The sequence below is a fragment of the Fusarium subglutinans genome (genome assembly GCF_013396075.1).
Source record: "Fusarium subglutinans strain NRRL 66333 chromosome Unknown NRRL66333_c0000124, whole genome shotgun sequence".
Lineage (NCBI taxonomy): Eukaryota > Fungi > Ascomycota > Sordariomycetes > Hypocreales > Nectriaceae > Fusarium > Fusarium subglutinans.
In genome coordinates, this window is record NW_023502187.1 from 26153 (window position 1) to 40594 (window position 14442).

Genomic DNA, 14442 nt, shown 5'->3' on the forward strand with positions numbered 1-14442 from the left:
AAAGGCTGTTCTGTCGATATATAGAGAAGTTGATTACCAGAAAGGGTTGGAGCTTGAGACGAACGTTAAGCCTTAAGCACTCTCTGCATACTGTCTTTTCAGTCTTCATTTAGTTAGTGGCAGTGATAGTGACCCCCGCCTTCCCGTTCGCTCCCCGTTTCCCCGCTTGCTACCTCTGTTCACTGCTTTTTGGCCAGTGTTTAACCTACAAGTATCCCTGGCTACAGGAAGATTCTTATAACTAGCTTATAAGAGAGCTTAAAATATTTATACATAATTATATTATTTATCTTGTAAAGAAACCTATTGGACTTTACTTAATATAGGTTCCTGATTAATATTATCTATATATAAAGCCAATTTGGACTTTCGGCAGCAATTGCCACGAACAGAATGAACCATACTTCAAGATACTCCTCCAGGCCTTGACTCTAAATCTCCTGGCCAAAAGCCGGGTATTGGGGTGCAGTAACGCCATCACAAGAGTAGCGCACAATGTATGGGCTGGCAGTAACATCATTGCCCACGAGAATCTGTCCATTAGGGGCTGTGACGGTGAAGGTAAAGCCACCGCCATATTGAGCCTGACCATACACGAATCGAATAGGAACGTATACTCCGGCAGGAATGTCGATTTCAAAGTGTGCAGTACCAGCAATGTGATCAGGCTGATTGTACAGGGCCTTGGCATCAGCATTACCAGAGTTCCAACCAGCGTACGCCTTTGAGCCAATCCACAGGTACACGGCGTCGTTGGCGTAGGGAATGTCGAACTTGTAGGTACCAGCGTCGCAACTGTAGAAATAACCGTGGTGGTTCAGGGCGAAGTAGTCAAGGGGGAAATCTTGTGGAGAGCCATAGATGGGGCCGGATTGGGCGCCGCTGCTGGGCTGGAAGAGGCCACCGATCTGATGGGTCGTGCCGACGTAGATGGGATTGTCCTGCTTGAACGATTGGGGTACGAAGCTGGAGTAAGTCGAGTCGGTGTTTTGAGCAGGGTTGCTATAGTATGCCCAGTCAAAGCCGAGGTTGTTGCAAGCAGAGGGGGCAGGACATTGTGCTGCACCGGTTGTTGTCGTTGCTTCCTCGGTGGTCGTGGTAGGGGCCTCAGAGGCAGTATCAGCAGCAGTAGTCATTGTCGCGATCTCGGTAGTGGACTCCTCAGTTGTCTGAGAGCTCAGCTCAGTTGTAGAAGCGGCTTCGGATGCAGAGATGGTGGTAGTCAGGTCAATCGACGTAGACAGTTCGGTCGTCGCGGAAGTGACCTGCGTAGCTTGAGAAGTAACTGGCTTGCAGGGTCCGGCAGAAACACCGACGCTGAGACAAGCCAGCACGCTAATGAATGTCTTGGAGTTCATCATGACGTTGAGGCGTTAAATTAATCTTGAACGAGAGACTAGAAACCCGTAAATGAGCGAATGGGTGAGACAATAACATGCTCCAATGGTTTTGGGGGAAGCGTAGATAAATACCGTCCTCCAGCAGTTAATTCCGCAGAAGCCGTCTGTCACAGCTGGCTGACTAGACCTGTTCCAGCGCGACTGCTGACTCGCTTGGTGGTTTAATCTTAATAACAGTGCGGCGATTGGTGAGCCCCTGCATGAAAATCGATAGTTTGGCCGCTAATGGGAATTTCGTGGACGCTATTGAGATAGAGCCCCGTAGCGGCTGAAAGAACAAGGATAAGGAGATGGCGATGCGCGGCAGGCTTCGACATCTGTTTCTGGAAATAAATGCAAAAATCGTCGTATGTTATTTAGTTTGGATAGAATTTAGCAGTATAGCCTGGATAATAACATTCTCTAACCCATTTTCAAGAAAAATATCGTGTTATCACTCATTATCTGTATTTGCACTCAAAGCTTAACCTTAGAGGCGGCAGTTATCCCTATAGTTTTAAGAGAAACTTCCTCTTACACTTAACACTAATTAATAAATATAAGGATAACCCAGAGATCTTAGGACATTTTTCTTATTGCTGTCCCACGTGCTTGTCGGGTTAGTGAAGTATAGTTGTATTCCTATTTGTTCTTGGTGCAAAATACTTGTGTTTTGGTCTGTTGTTCTTGGTCAGATGCCGCTGAAATTTATGGCCTGTTGCTTTTCTTCCAGATCTTATTCGCATGTCGCACACTTCCGTTGAATGAAAACCCCATTCCTCCCTGAGCAGGCATTTTGGGAACCTTGGAAATTCACCTGAAGGCCGTGCTCCCTTCTAGGTTTGAAGACACGCTGAAAAAATTGTAGAAAGACTGCGTGGGTTGAGATCCTATAGACTTAGGTAAGTTTTGTGGATCTTAGTAGATCTTTAGTCCAGTTTATGATGAGTTCCCTAATATATTGGGCAAACAAATTGTTAAAGTATACATGAGGCAGAGGGATAACTGACTTCTTTCCGCTCTTAGAACCCAAGATTATTAAGATAGTGTAGTCCTGACGAGGGTTCTCAAATAATAATATAATTAAACTTACGCGAGTTTGATACTATTTCCTTGTCAATTTCGGGGCTGGGCAGTTCTTGAATCTGACCGAAGTATTATGAATCTAGCTTTAAAATAAGGCTCAACAAGAGCTCTTAAAGCCATAGGCAGGTCTCACGCCTTAATAATCGGAAGTTCTGTTCACCCTGTCGAATATATCCCTGTTTGTTGAATTTGCAGGTGCCAAGCAGAATGTATTTGTAGTTGGCTGAACAAATCTCTACTGAATTGCTAGATTGGCTACTTCCGGGGATTTTTTATCTTAGAATATGGAGTTTCCAGTAGTCAATTAGTCTTGGCCTAGCGACAGTTTCCCATTGTTCAGTTAATGTTGTGTAGCCAATAGGGTAGGCTGAGTATTTACCGAGGCTAACTGGACTGGGTCCGTAAGCCATCGAATCAGCAGCCTCAATCGACTCCATTGCCATGTCTCTGGGTCCTGCGAAAGCGATCATCACCTCCCATCTCTAGTATATGAACCGATGCACCCAAGGTTGCTTAAATACTGGGCCATGCAGGTCCGCGAATTAATCCGGCAACCAACTCGTGGCGATTCCATCAAAATTTCATTTGTAGCGGTCAACCTCGATAGGCCTCATCAACGATCGTCCTCGTCAATTGTAATTTGTTAATCATCCCATACCCTTCACCCCCTACTCTTCACCATGCTCAGCAGCACGGTGATTAGCTTGCTATCGTTAGCAACCTGCCCTGCGATTGCAGAAGAGAATATTGAGTCTGGCTGCAAGGCACTCAAGCATGCCTTTCCCGACAATACCTTTTATCCCCACAACACAATCTATGAGTACGAGTCGCAAAAGTTCTGGTCCAACAATGAGGTCCTGAACCCAGCTTGCGTCTTCCGTCCTACGAGCGCAAAGCATGTTGCTGAAGCAGTCAAGCTAATGGGCACCGGTCATACATCCTTTGGTCTACGTGGAGGCGGACACATGGCCATCGCAGGCGCCAATAATATTGATGGCGGTCCGCTCTTCGTCATGTCTAATCTAACAACTCTCGAATTGGCCAAAGACAAAAAGTCGGTTTGGGTTGGGCCTGGCTTGGACTGGGGACAAGTTTATCGCTATCTGGACGAGCACAAGCTCGCTGTCGCAGGTGGTCGTCTCTCCCCAGTCGGTGTACCAGGTCTGCTTCTTGCAGGAGGTATAAACTTCCATGGGAACCAGCGAGGATGGGCAGCAGATAATGTACTCGAGTATGAGCTCGTGGTATCCAGCGGCAAGATCATATCAGTCACTTCAAAGTCCCATCCAGATCTCCTTTGGGCTCTGAAAGGCGGATCGAGCAATTTTGGTATCGTTACCAAGTTCAAACTAGCCACCTTCCCATCGGATCAGATTTACGCTGGCATTTACAGTGCCGCTGACATACCTGGGTTCTTGAAGGTACGAGGAGACATAAAAAAATCACGCGATCATGACTAACATGTAGACAGGCTGTGGCAAATTTCTCTGCCTTTAATACTGATCCACTTGCACATATTGTTCCTCAGGTTACTGCCGTTGATGAGCAGACGACTATTGGCGGTGCAATCCTCTTCTACGACAGCGACTCAAACCCGGAACCTGAGTGCTTTCGACCATTCTTCGACCTCCCAGCTATTTCCAACACGTTCGAGAAAAAGACTCTTGCTCAGTTTTCGGATGAGACTGGTCAGCTCGTCACACCCAAGATCAACGACCAATTCATCGCCGGCACCACTACGGGCAAAACATATGAAGAGCTGCTCAAAGGCATACAGATCGTAAACGATGGCTTCCTCAACGCTCTTCCCGACTTATATAAGGTTCTCCCCGCTAAGGACCGCGTGCTCATCTCTGTCGACTGGCAGCCTGTAGGTTCTCTCTGGACAAAAGCCTCTAAAAAGTACAACCCCGGAGGTAATACTCTAGGCTTGGATGTCGAGAAGAAGGGCACGCACATTGCTTGGGCAGAGGTTGTTGAGTGGAGTGGCGACGAGCACAACGATGCTGTGTTCAAGTGGATTGAGGACACGACTTGGGCAATAGCTAACGCTACGCAGAAAGCTGGTTTGTATGATCCTTTCACTTATATGGGCGATGCAGCTGGGTTTCAGAATGTTTATGGTGGCTATGGGAAGGAGAATAAGCAGAAGTTACTTCAGATCTCTCGTAAGTATGACCCTTCTCGGATCTTTCAAAAGTATTGGCCAGGTGGATTCAAGATTGGGTTGTAAACTCGATCACTATTTGCTCAATCACAGGGATTGATATAAAGCGTTGTGCATACATAGACTAGGTACGAGCAAAATAAGATTTTATTATTGAACGACTCGAGTCAAGACTAAGAAATTGTAACTGCTGATGTAACTATTCGATCGGCTGCAGGATGATCTGAGTTCTCCCGTTGATCTTAGCATCAATAAAAGCCTTGCCAGCTCCGTTGGCAGTGACAGATCCTCCAGTGCTGACAGAGTACTGCTGACCAGGGATCAACCGCTCAAACCCAAGCTTGAAGACTCCTGCCTCCTTTCCGTTATACACAACCAAATCAAGCTTCTTCCCATCCTCGCTATGTGCCTTAGCGACCAAGACTTCTGGGAAAGAAGCCTCCTCAAGGACAGGACCATTCAACGCCTCCTTAGAAGGTCCGTGAAGTGTAGCATTGGCCAAGTCGCGTTGCTTGACGAGACGCGCCATGAGGGCAATGACCTGGGTAGTAGCCGAAAGGCCCTTGTTGCGAAGAGATCCTGTCTTGGTGGCTTCGACGGGGAAGTAGACGTTGTCGAGCTGTTCGAGTGCTTCCTTGCGGATCTTCTCGTCGCCGAACTCGGCGGCTGTGGCGGCGATGAATGCGCGGAGAGGACCCTCGCCGGCGCGGTAGTTACCGGGATCCATCTTATCGGCGCCCTTGAGGTCTCGGACTATGAGTTCGCCCTTGCTATCGTACTTGATGAACTCCTTTCGAATCATGGCCCAGTTGCGGTGGGCGAGGTGGGGGAGGTACGCTGTGAGAAGCATGGCGTTGATGCAGTCGGTGAGTGTTCCGCAGAGACCGGGAAGCTGGACGTAGTGAGTTAGTTGGCTGGAATGGAATAGCATTTAGTGGATGTCCTTACTGTAAGACCTGTGAATTCACTGCGGATGGGGAGGATACGACCATCACACTCGGTGAATTCCTCCTCGAGAGAACGTTCAAAGCGGTTCCTGAGCTTCTCTCCATAATCCCGACCAAGGATACGGTCAGAGATGACTAGTCCAGCCATACCAGTGAGACTAAGCAAATGGTCAGCATCCATCTATTGCTCGAGGCACCGCGGGCAGGTGAGGGTATAGCATACTTGCAAAGAGAGTAAGTCCAGTTAGGCTCACATGGATAAAGGCAGTAGGGGTTATCGGTCATGTTCTCGTGGAGAGCATCGGCAAGTCCCTCAAAATTGGTCTTGTAGTGTTTGCCATCGTCGATAACGAACTCGAGGGCGTTCTTCTTATGATAGCGGTAATCTCCGGAAGCTTGTTCGTACAGACCAATAGCTGAGGCGAGGTATCCAGTAACCATCTATGTCCAGTTAGCGACATCATCTCAGCAGAATATTGTACAAGTCAGCACTTACAATATTGTCCTTCTTGATCGGGTCCCAGTCACTGAGAGTAAACCTGCCAAAGATGGACTCCCACTTCCAGTAGCTGATAAATATTAGAATTTGGTTACAGAAATACGCAGTTGGATGAAAGACTGACCTCATGATTCGCTTCTGGAGACTCTTCTCGATACAGTTCTGAGAAGCCTTTGAAAGGTAGCCATGGAAGCCAGGGGCGTAGTGACACTGGTACAAGCTGAGAACATCCACAACACCGTAAAGCTGGTATCTAACAGCGCCGGTCTGGAACTGGTCAATGACGTCGTGGAAGCTAAAGTCGTCATGGGGGCTAAGTCCTCGCTCGAGCATATGCTGGACATGACGAAGAGTATCGAGAGAGAGCTCACGCGAGCCTGGTACAGGTGCAGGCGTAGCATTGGCAAGCTGCTCCTCAACAGCTTGGACGAGATACTTATTGCGCTCCTGCGCCTTAGAGTATCCAGCAGCGTTGAGAGAGCGAGCGTTGCTCATGAGCCAAAAGATACCAGTGTAGCAGAAGATAGCCCATAGGATGGCAGAGGGCTCGAATAGAGAGTCTGTGGCAAGGTATCCAGCTGCGAAACTGGAACCTACCCATAGACCAATGGGGAAGGCAATGCCACCCATGGCGAACCAGACAAAGATGGTGACGGGGATCAAGACCAGAGTAGCCAGGAACGCGGCAGTCGACGCAAGAGTGGCGACTGCGGTGAAGCCTGCACCTGGGAATAGGAAGCTAAGTGCAGCTGCGCGGTAAGACGTGTTCTCGAGATTGTAAAAGGCCCAGAGGCCGGAAAGAGATAAGGCAAAGTACTGGTAGAGAGTTCGTCGCTGGTGGTATTTCTTGACCAGTCCCCGACCAGCATTTGCGGGGATGAGAACATCTGGTAGTACGTTAGTAAGATATCAGGCATTGGCTTTGGTAAGACTATACCTTGAACCGTCCAGTGACCCCAGCCAAAGTCACCGACAGCTTCAGTTTTGTGCTCAACTACATTGGCCACGGATTGAACAGCGGTTGTATGGCCATTGGACTTGGTGAAGCCATTGGCTTCCTTCGGCTTGCTAGAGACATGAGATGGAAGCTCTATGACTCCATTTTCATGATTGCCATTGGTAGCAGGAAGTATTTTGGAGAGCTATATAATTGTCAATTATTATTAATAAGTCTGGAATAGAGGAAGAAGGGGGCAAATACTGTGACAGTAGCCATTTTCAGGTATACTTTTTCGAAATGGATATTTGAGTCGTTCTCTGGATCAGTGTGGATCTGAATGAAGTTGCTGGAAGCCGTTGATAATTATTCTTTTAACTCCGTTCTCTTTGACTCAGGTGCGGTCCGGTCTCCGATGCGGGGGCCCCGGCTTTTGATGAACTCAAAGACAGTCTTTGCGGGGAACCTGGGTGCGTGGAAGTCATCACACGGACTGAGTTTGGCTAAGATCCCCAGGATAGCGCTTCCTACGGGCGGGGGTTTGTGAATTGAGAATTCTCGGTATGCGCGGACCGTCATGGTCCCGGTCAACCGATGTTGTATGGGCAATAATAGTTGAGCTCCGTTGTATGCATCTCACGAGTTTATCGGCTGGTGCAAGTAACCTCTTCCTCCACTTGTGTATCATATTGCTACCGTAAAATTGTCTCACATTCTCGTTGGCAACACAGTAATATCGCTATTCATCACAATGGACTCTATTCAATCCACCACTGCAATCGTCGCTCATGCTCCACAAGATGGAAAGAGAAATTGGAAACTTGGGCAGCTACAGCTACGAGCACCCAGTGAAAACGAGGCTATTGTTGAAATGGTTGCTTCAGGAGTCTGCCATACTGATCTGGGCTGTGGAACCGACCCGGATGGAACTCCAGGGTTTCCTGTTCCTCCCTATCCGCGTGTCTTGGGCCACGAAGGTACGCTATCAATATCCCAATCTCAAACTTGTCTGACCATCCAAGGCGCCGGTTACGTCCGGGCTGTCGGCTCAAAGGTCACAAAGGTCAAGCCTGGAGATGCCGTTCTCCTTTCCTTTGCGTTCTGCACCCGATGCCACAACTGCAAATTTGGCGCGCCTGGCTACTGTCACGAATTCAGCGCACTCAACTTCTCAGGCTCTCAGGAAGCCTTCCAGATTTCGAAGCCAGCCGCTCAGAAGGTCGGGGGTTCGTTCTTTGGCCAGTCGAGCTTTGCCAAGCTCACGCGGGTCCAAGAGACTTCTCTTGTGAATGTCACGGACTTGATCACACATCCGGAAGATCTGAAATTATTTGCACCTTTGGGTTGTGGTATACAGGTAAAGATGAGCCTCGATGAATGGCTGCGACGATGCTAATATCGAGGTGATAGACCGGAGCGGGCACTATTACTGAGCTGACAGCGGCCAAACCGGATGACAAGGTTGCCATTATGGGTTTAGGTGGTGTTGGTCTTGCGGCCATCATGGTATATTCAGCAATCGCCATACTATGACGAGAATGCTAACGTGTGATCAGGGTGCGAAGCTCAGAGGTTGCAAAACCATCATTGGCATCGATCGAGTTCCAGCACGAATCGAGATGGCCAAACGACTAGGCGCCACCCACGGCATAGACACATCATCAGTCGCCAATCTTGGCGATGAGGTTCGCAGGATTACAGATGGTTCAGGGAGTACAATCACTGTTGATGCAACCGGCGTGATGCCTTTGATCCAGCAAGGCCTTGACTTCACCGCCAATCAGGGTAAGATGGTTCTTCTCGGTGTTGCACCAATGACAGCTGGACTGGAGATCTCGGTTGTTCCTTTCATGGTTGTAAGTTTCTCAATACGCAGGGTTGAGTTTTATGGCTCACGCTCTCGCAGACAGGCAAGCAACTTATGGGCAGTATGGAAGGTGGTGTGCTTCCTGAGGATGTAAGTTCCTAGCCATCCAAGACGTCCATCAACAGCTGACATTTGAGGCAGTACATCCCTCGCATGATACGGTGGTTCCAGAAAGGCCAGTTTCCGATAGAGAGTCTTATCAAGTTCTATCCTGTAAGTCAAACCGTGAATCCCCATAGTTGTACTTTCAGAAGGTTAATCTATCACAGGTTGGGGAGTTTGAGAAGGCAATTCATGATATGGAGAATGGATCTACGATTAAACCTGTGTTGATTTGGTGAACTGTCTGCATTAGAGATACTTACGGATATCTGTGAAGACGTGGCTTATCTGAACACTCGTAAGCCCGTATCATACTGGGTGTCATTGTTTCTTAGGTACATTCTTCTGTAGCTGTATAACATTACTGCACTTTTACATCACTCCGCTCTCTATGAGCCTTTCCATTATTTAGTTTTTGACTGCGTTGGTTGCCTAAAGGTTGACTTTGTTGGCAGCAAACAGCTATGTAGTTTAGCTCAATCAACCTCGTAGCATAATTCAAGCAAAATCCCCCTCAAGACAATTCGCTGAACTCAGCTCTCTATGTTACAAAACCTCTGTTACTGATAATTACTACGCCAGGTCTCAAACCCGGGGCAACTCTGGGGTATTGCAAAGCATCCCCAGGGTTTGTCAATCCACGGTCCGCCAATCCGGGTATCTGATCAAGAGATCCCTGCTCTTCTGGGGAAACAGTTCGTGCTACCCCGCGTGCCCCGCGTGTGATGCACACCAAGCAGCATCGGTCCGGACGCTAATGAGGTCCACTCCATGAAGCTCTTTATCCGGCATCACAACGGGTTCTCCTATCCGATTCATCATTTACCGAAACAGGACCGAAACGCCGTGCTGAGGCTTGGCAGCGAAGACAGTACAGGGCTCACAGACAGCGTGTTATGCGATAATATCATGTGTTCATATTTTCTGGCTAGCTAAGAGAACGATAAGTCCCTAACATAAAGCCTTCAAACCCTTTCCATTACGATACATACTCTCGCACTCCACCACTTCTACCATCAAAGCCGTAGCCACACACACAAGTCTACATCACTATGACAAAGCCCTCAAGTCATAGTAGTGATCCCGAAGTGGGCCACCATGAAGCTCTCCATGCTATCCGATCAGCAGCTAGTATCTCCATGAGCCCCGAGCTCTTTGAGAAGCTCTACCTGTCACCTCCCAACGCTGTCAAGGGAGATCTGAGGAAGACATTTGGTAACCCGACGCCTCTGTTAGTTCACTTTATTCATGAGTGCCTGACTAGCACAGCTGATGACAAATCTTAGGGCGCTCGCGGGTTTCTTGCTTGCTTTGATGCCTCTTTCCTGTGACTTGATGGGTTGGCGTGGTGCTAGCCACTTTGGTGCAGCTTCGATGTAAGTTGATCTTCCCTCTGTAAGTTATATTAATGATGGGATTCTGATACTTCCAAAGCCCTGTCTACTTCTTCGAGGGTGGTGTTCTCATGGTTATCAGCGGGATCATGGAGTGGATCCTTGGCAACAGCTTTCCTTCTTGTGTCTTTACAAGCTTTGGCTTTTTCTATCTCTCCTTCGGTGGAATCCTTCATCCATCCTTCGCTGCATATTCTTCATATGCACCGGCGGATGCAAAGTCACCTGCTGAAGGAATGGCTACCAAGGGCTTCAATGCAAGTTTGGGTAAGTCTTTCTGTCCATTAACTTTTATCTCACCCAGCTTTCTAAGGCACTGACACAATTGGGTAAGGCTTCTTCTTGCTGGCCATGACAATATTGTCAATCATCTACCTCATCTGCGCCTTACGTACGAATGTCGTCTTCGTTGTAATCTTTGCCACCCTTGTCCCAGCTCTCCTATGCCTCCTTGGAGCATTTTGGGCTTGGGCAGATGACTATACTGGAAACACGTTGTTGGCTCAAAGGTTATGCGTGGTAGGTTCTGTTGATACAACACTACTTCACCAAGTCTGTATCTAACAACTCACCACAGGGTGCCGGCGCACTACTCTTTGTGACATCGTTTGCCGGATGGTATATCCTCCTCGCTATCTTACTTGCCATTGTCGATTTTCCGATCCAGATTCCTGTGGGCGATCTATCATCAGTCATCAAAGGCAAAAGTGAGAGAGATATGAGTCTTAAAAGATAAAGAGACACCTGAAGTAATCGCGGTATTTCAACAAACAACATGGTCTAGAATTCACCAGTATCTCTTTCTGGATGCAAACAAGGTGATAGCAAAAAGGGATTAGATTGAAGTATTTACACAAGTGTAGATTGTTTAGATTCTTATTATGGGTGGTACTTAATTACCATGTTGCGAAGGTAGAAGCAACTGTGCTGTACATTGTGTATCTTCATATGGCTCAGAGGCTGGGAGACCATGACTGTAAGAGACGGAAAGCCTTGTTATTCTACAGTTATACCTAAGGAATCCGTGGTAAAGACTATACGTACATCAATGGAGATAGGGACGTAGCTTCCATATATAGTCTGATGCATTAAACTTCCTAAAAATTAAACCACTAACTTATACTATTTCTTTGATAACGCCCCAACGACTTTCTCGACATAACAACACGACACGAATCTACACTAAGCACAAAGGTAACTTCACCTCAGTTTTCCAACTATGATACTAGTAAGACAGAGCACCATATCAGCTCATAACATAAGATCTCATGGTATGACGTGCTCCATTTATGCCCTCAACTCCAGACAACTCAAATGACCGTGGCGTCATGTTCACATCAAAGTTGAAGAATGAAGGTGAGTTCATGCCGACGGAAAATTGACCATCGCCAGGACTGATTGATCGTGTTCTTGAGCTGCCGCACATGGATCCGTAATCTACCATGGACCACAGAACTGTTTCCAGATCAGGCGATATATCGAAGACAGCATGTGGATCAATCATCTTCTCAAAGTCCTGGGAATGTGTATCGAAGTTGAGAAGTTGAGTGTGCTGTGAAAGAGTCAGCTATGTCTGCATTATTGGACCAGGCGTTACAATTACCATCTTGGCCGCGTGGTCCCAGAAGTGGCCCATTTTGTCTAGTATTTCTAGCGAGTGCTGGCCAGATTCCAAAAGCTGCTGAGATGGGACTTGCCCCATGCTTTCCTTCCCGTGGATAAACATGGAGAGGATGCTGCCAGCAACACATGTCGAGTAAGCGTAGAATGAAGCATCGACATGGCAGCCTGCCTCTTGCGCACGGTGCAACAGCGACGGGATCTTGGAAGCGTGATCACAGCACGCTTCATAAGTTCTGGATAAGAAACTCGCTGGTGCCTTTACCTTTAGGTTTTGTAGACGTAGTGCAAGGAGGAAAGGGTGGCCAATGAGACAGTGACAGAGATGGAAGACTATACGGGCAAATACCGCGTGTCCGACGACCTGATGATCCGGCGCTCCAGTGGGGAGTTTGTTCTGCGATATTATGTCTTCGATGGGGACTTCTTCAACCTGAAGATGCTGCTCAATCAGCAGGAGGAAAGAGTTGATAGCTGCGAATTCTGATCTCGAGTCCCAGGGCAAAGTATCGTCTATCTCACGTTGATGAAGGACGTATCTGGCACATCGTCCGAGAGCTGAAGCGACGAGAATGGCGAGGGTGAAGTATCCACGGATCTCACCAAGATCAGCGTCCCAGTTCAGAAGTCGATGGAGCGTAGGGGTTTGTTTCCAAGTGCCAGTTCGGAATACTTCTTCTTCGCAAGGCAGTTGGACGTGACAATCCTCGTCAGCGATGGCTGGTGGACGTGCTCTCCCGCAGGACACGAGTTTATCTAGAAGGTAGACAGACCAGAAGACGCGTCTTCGCTCTTCTTGTTCGACGATAGGGAGCATGGGATTCGGTTCGTTCATGAGTTGTAGATCTTGGCAGATGCGTACTGCAAGTCCAATCTTTAACCACCCAGAGCTTGTTCGACCAGCTTGCCAAGCATCAGCCAATATTTTCACTTTGGGGTTTACTTTCAGACTCACCAGTAAAGTCAATAATAGCCAGGATGTTAGTAGTCTGTGCCACGTGAAAATTGGGTTCATTCTCAACGGTTAAATGGTCGCTCAGCACGCACAACCAAGCCTGTCTCGCGTATCCCTCCATCGCATCGTGGGTGCGTCCTGAGAAGTACTCGTGATCCGAGAATCTCACTGAAGATGCTAGAATCGCAAATGTGAGACACTTTGGTAGGAGCATGAAGCTGAACAGCTGTCTGTAGTGTTCTTCTTGGAAGTAGGCGTACGGTTGGTTGTGGACGTGAGTGAAATAGGTATCGACGAGATGCTGCACTACATCGTCTGGTGGCATCGTGCTGAAGGGCCTGACTCGAGGTTAATGAGGGTGATAAGCTATTGGGGGGCTCATTTCTGGGGGCGTACGGTGTGATGGACTCGGCTTGATCTGGGGATGAAGACACTGCGTCTGAGAGCCGGCGCTGACCGTCTGAGCCATTACCTAGGTATGTTGATGAACGAAGCTGGGTCGGAGAAACAGGTATGTCGCAATGTTGCGTCGGGAACGGTTGATTGAAGTCGAATCTGTGAATGTGAGTTCATGACACTTAGCCAACAGATTCTTAAAAAAAGACAACACGTCGCGTAGACGCGCGCACCTTTGTTCCTGGCCTTCCTGCTCACTCAACTTGGCTAACTGGGCCTCAATCGTGCTCAATCTCTGCAAAAGGTCCGGCTATCATCAAGTTAGTCATGGCATCGTGACGCGACAATTGGTCCAGGTCATACATGGCCAAACTGAGGAGCCAGAGCTGCAAGCGGGTTTGCAGTTACAGAAGCCATCGTCGCCGAGTATGCCTCATATTGGCACGCGCGATTGACACGTCGGCAATTGTTGCATCGCGGCTTATCTCCCGAGCATTTCATCTTCCTCTGTCTATGATTTGTTTCCACATCAGTATCGTGATCAGACGTGAGAGAGTAGAGGAAGTGGTGGTGTAACATGACGGACCGAGAGATCCATCAGAGGCTGGAGAGCACTGGACCCATACCGACAGCTGGCACAAGCTTGCCGAATACGGCGTATACCACTACTGGCCGCAGGGGCATGAGCTTGCGAGGGAGCCTGTGGCTCGACGCTGGATGATGGTGCTGCTGACATTGCTCTGGAGCAGGCAGGATGCGGTCCGAATTGCGGGATGAGAAGGAAGATAACGAAGTGTATCCAGTCTGCGCATTTGCCCAGCCTACGTACAACCCCCCTTGCGCTATCTGCCGAACGCCCGTGACACGGAACTTGGCCTGGGAAGAAGAGCTATCACGGAGCGGGGTAAGGGAGCTCGCTAACGCATTAGGTTCAGCATGTTGGCACTCTACTGTTACTTGCATTGCTTTGCTCAATCCTAGTGGAGACTTAACCCGGGATTATGGGGTCGCTAAAGATATAACAGGGAATGGATTGAATGGCTGGAAGTTTATTATCCTTGGTATGCAACGTTGACGTTGCACTAACCCCGCA

General features: G+C 48.3%; 6 protein-coding genes across 6 annotated transcripts; 3 read left to right on the forward strand and 3 right to left on the reverse strand.

Moving 5' to 3' along the window:
* Positions 1-431: 431 nt before the first annotated feature.
* FSUBG_8774 (uncharacterized protein) lies at positions 432-1361 on the reverse strand (the record flags this gene model as incomplete). The annotated part of the gene is made up of 1 exon (XM_036687215.1): positions 432-1361. One exon carries the CDS (start codon positions 1359-1361, stop codon positions 432-434), a length of 930 nt encoding a protein of 309 aa, XP_036535700.1.
* A 1784-nt stretch (positions 1362-3145) lies between these two features.
* On the forward strand, positions 3146-4698 carry FSUBG_8775 (6-hydroxy-d-nicotine oxidase; the record flags this gene model as incomplete). The annotated part of the gene is made up of 2 exons (XM_036687216.1): positions 3146-3886; positions 3937-4698. The coding sequence occupies 2 exons, from the start codon at positions 3146-3148 to the stop codon at positions 4696-4698; spliced, it is 1503 nt and encodes a 500-aa protein (XP_036535701.1).
* A 133-nt stretch (positions 4699-4831) lies between these two features.
* FSUBG_8776 (linalool dehydratase-isomerase precursor) lies at positions 4832-7294 on the reverse strand (the record flags this gene model as incomplete). The annotated part of the gene is made up of 7 exons (XM_036687217.1): positions 4832-5524; positions 5581-5737; positions 5803-6020; positions 6076-6148; positions 6203-6965; positions 7016-7220; positions 7280-7294. 7 exons carry the CDS (start codon positions 7292-7294, stop codon positions 4832-4834), a joined length of 2124 nt encoding a protein of 707 aa, XP_036535702.1.
* Positions 7295-7766: 472 nt separating this feature from the next.
* Positions 7767-9223, forward strand: FSUBG_8777 (zinc-containing protein; the record flags this gene model as incomplete). The annotated part of the gene is made up of 7 exons (XM_036687218.1): positions 7767-7992; positions 8038-8372; positions 8426-8521; positions 8572-8871; positions 8922-8972; positions 9024-9095; positions 9152-9223. The coding sequence occupies 7 exons, from the start codon at positions 7767-7769 to the stop codon at positions 9221-9223; spliced, it is 1152 nt and encodes a 383-aa protein (XP_036535703.1).
* An 813-nt stretch (positions 9224-10036) lies between these two features.
* FSUBG_8778 (GPR1) lies at positions 10037-11114 on the forward strand (the record flags this gene model as incomplete). Its single annotated transcript, XM_036687219.1, has 5 exons — positions 10037-10215; positions 10271-10360; positions 10419-10645; positions 10815-10897; positions 10956-11114. The coding sequence occupies 5 exons, from the start codon at positions 10037-10039 to the stop codon at positions 11112-11114; spliced, it is 738 nt and encodes a 245-aa protein (XP_036535704.1).
* A 510-nt stretch (positions 11115-11624) lies between these two features.
* FSUBG_8779 (3-hydroxymethyl-3-methylglutaryl-coenzyme a lyase) lies at positions 11625-13766 on the reverse strand (the record flags this gene model as incomplete). Its single annotated transcript, XM_036687220.1, has 6 exons — positions 11625-11930; positions 11982-12901; positions 12954-13291; positions 13350-13508; positions 13583-13659; positions 13713-13766. The coding sequence occupies 6 exons, from the start codon at positions 13764-13766 to the stop codon at positions 11625-11627; spliced, it is 1854 nt and encodes a 617-aa protein (XP_036535705.1).
* Positions 13767-14442: the final 676 nt, after the last annotated feature.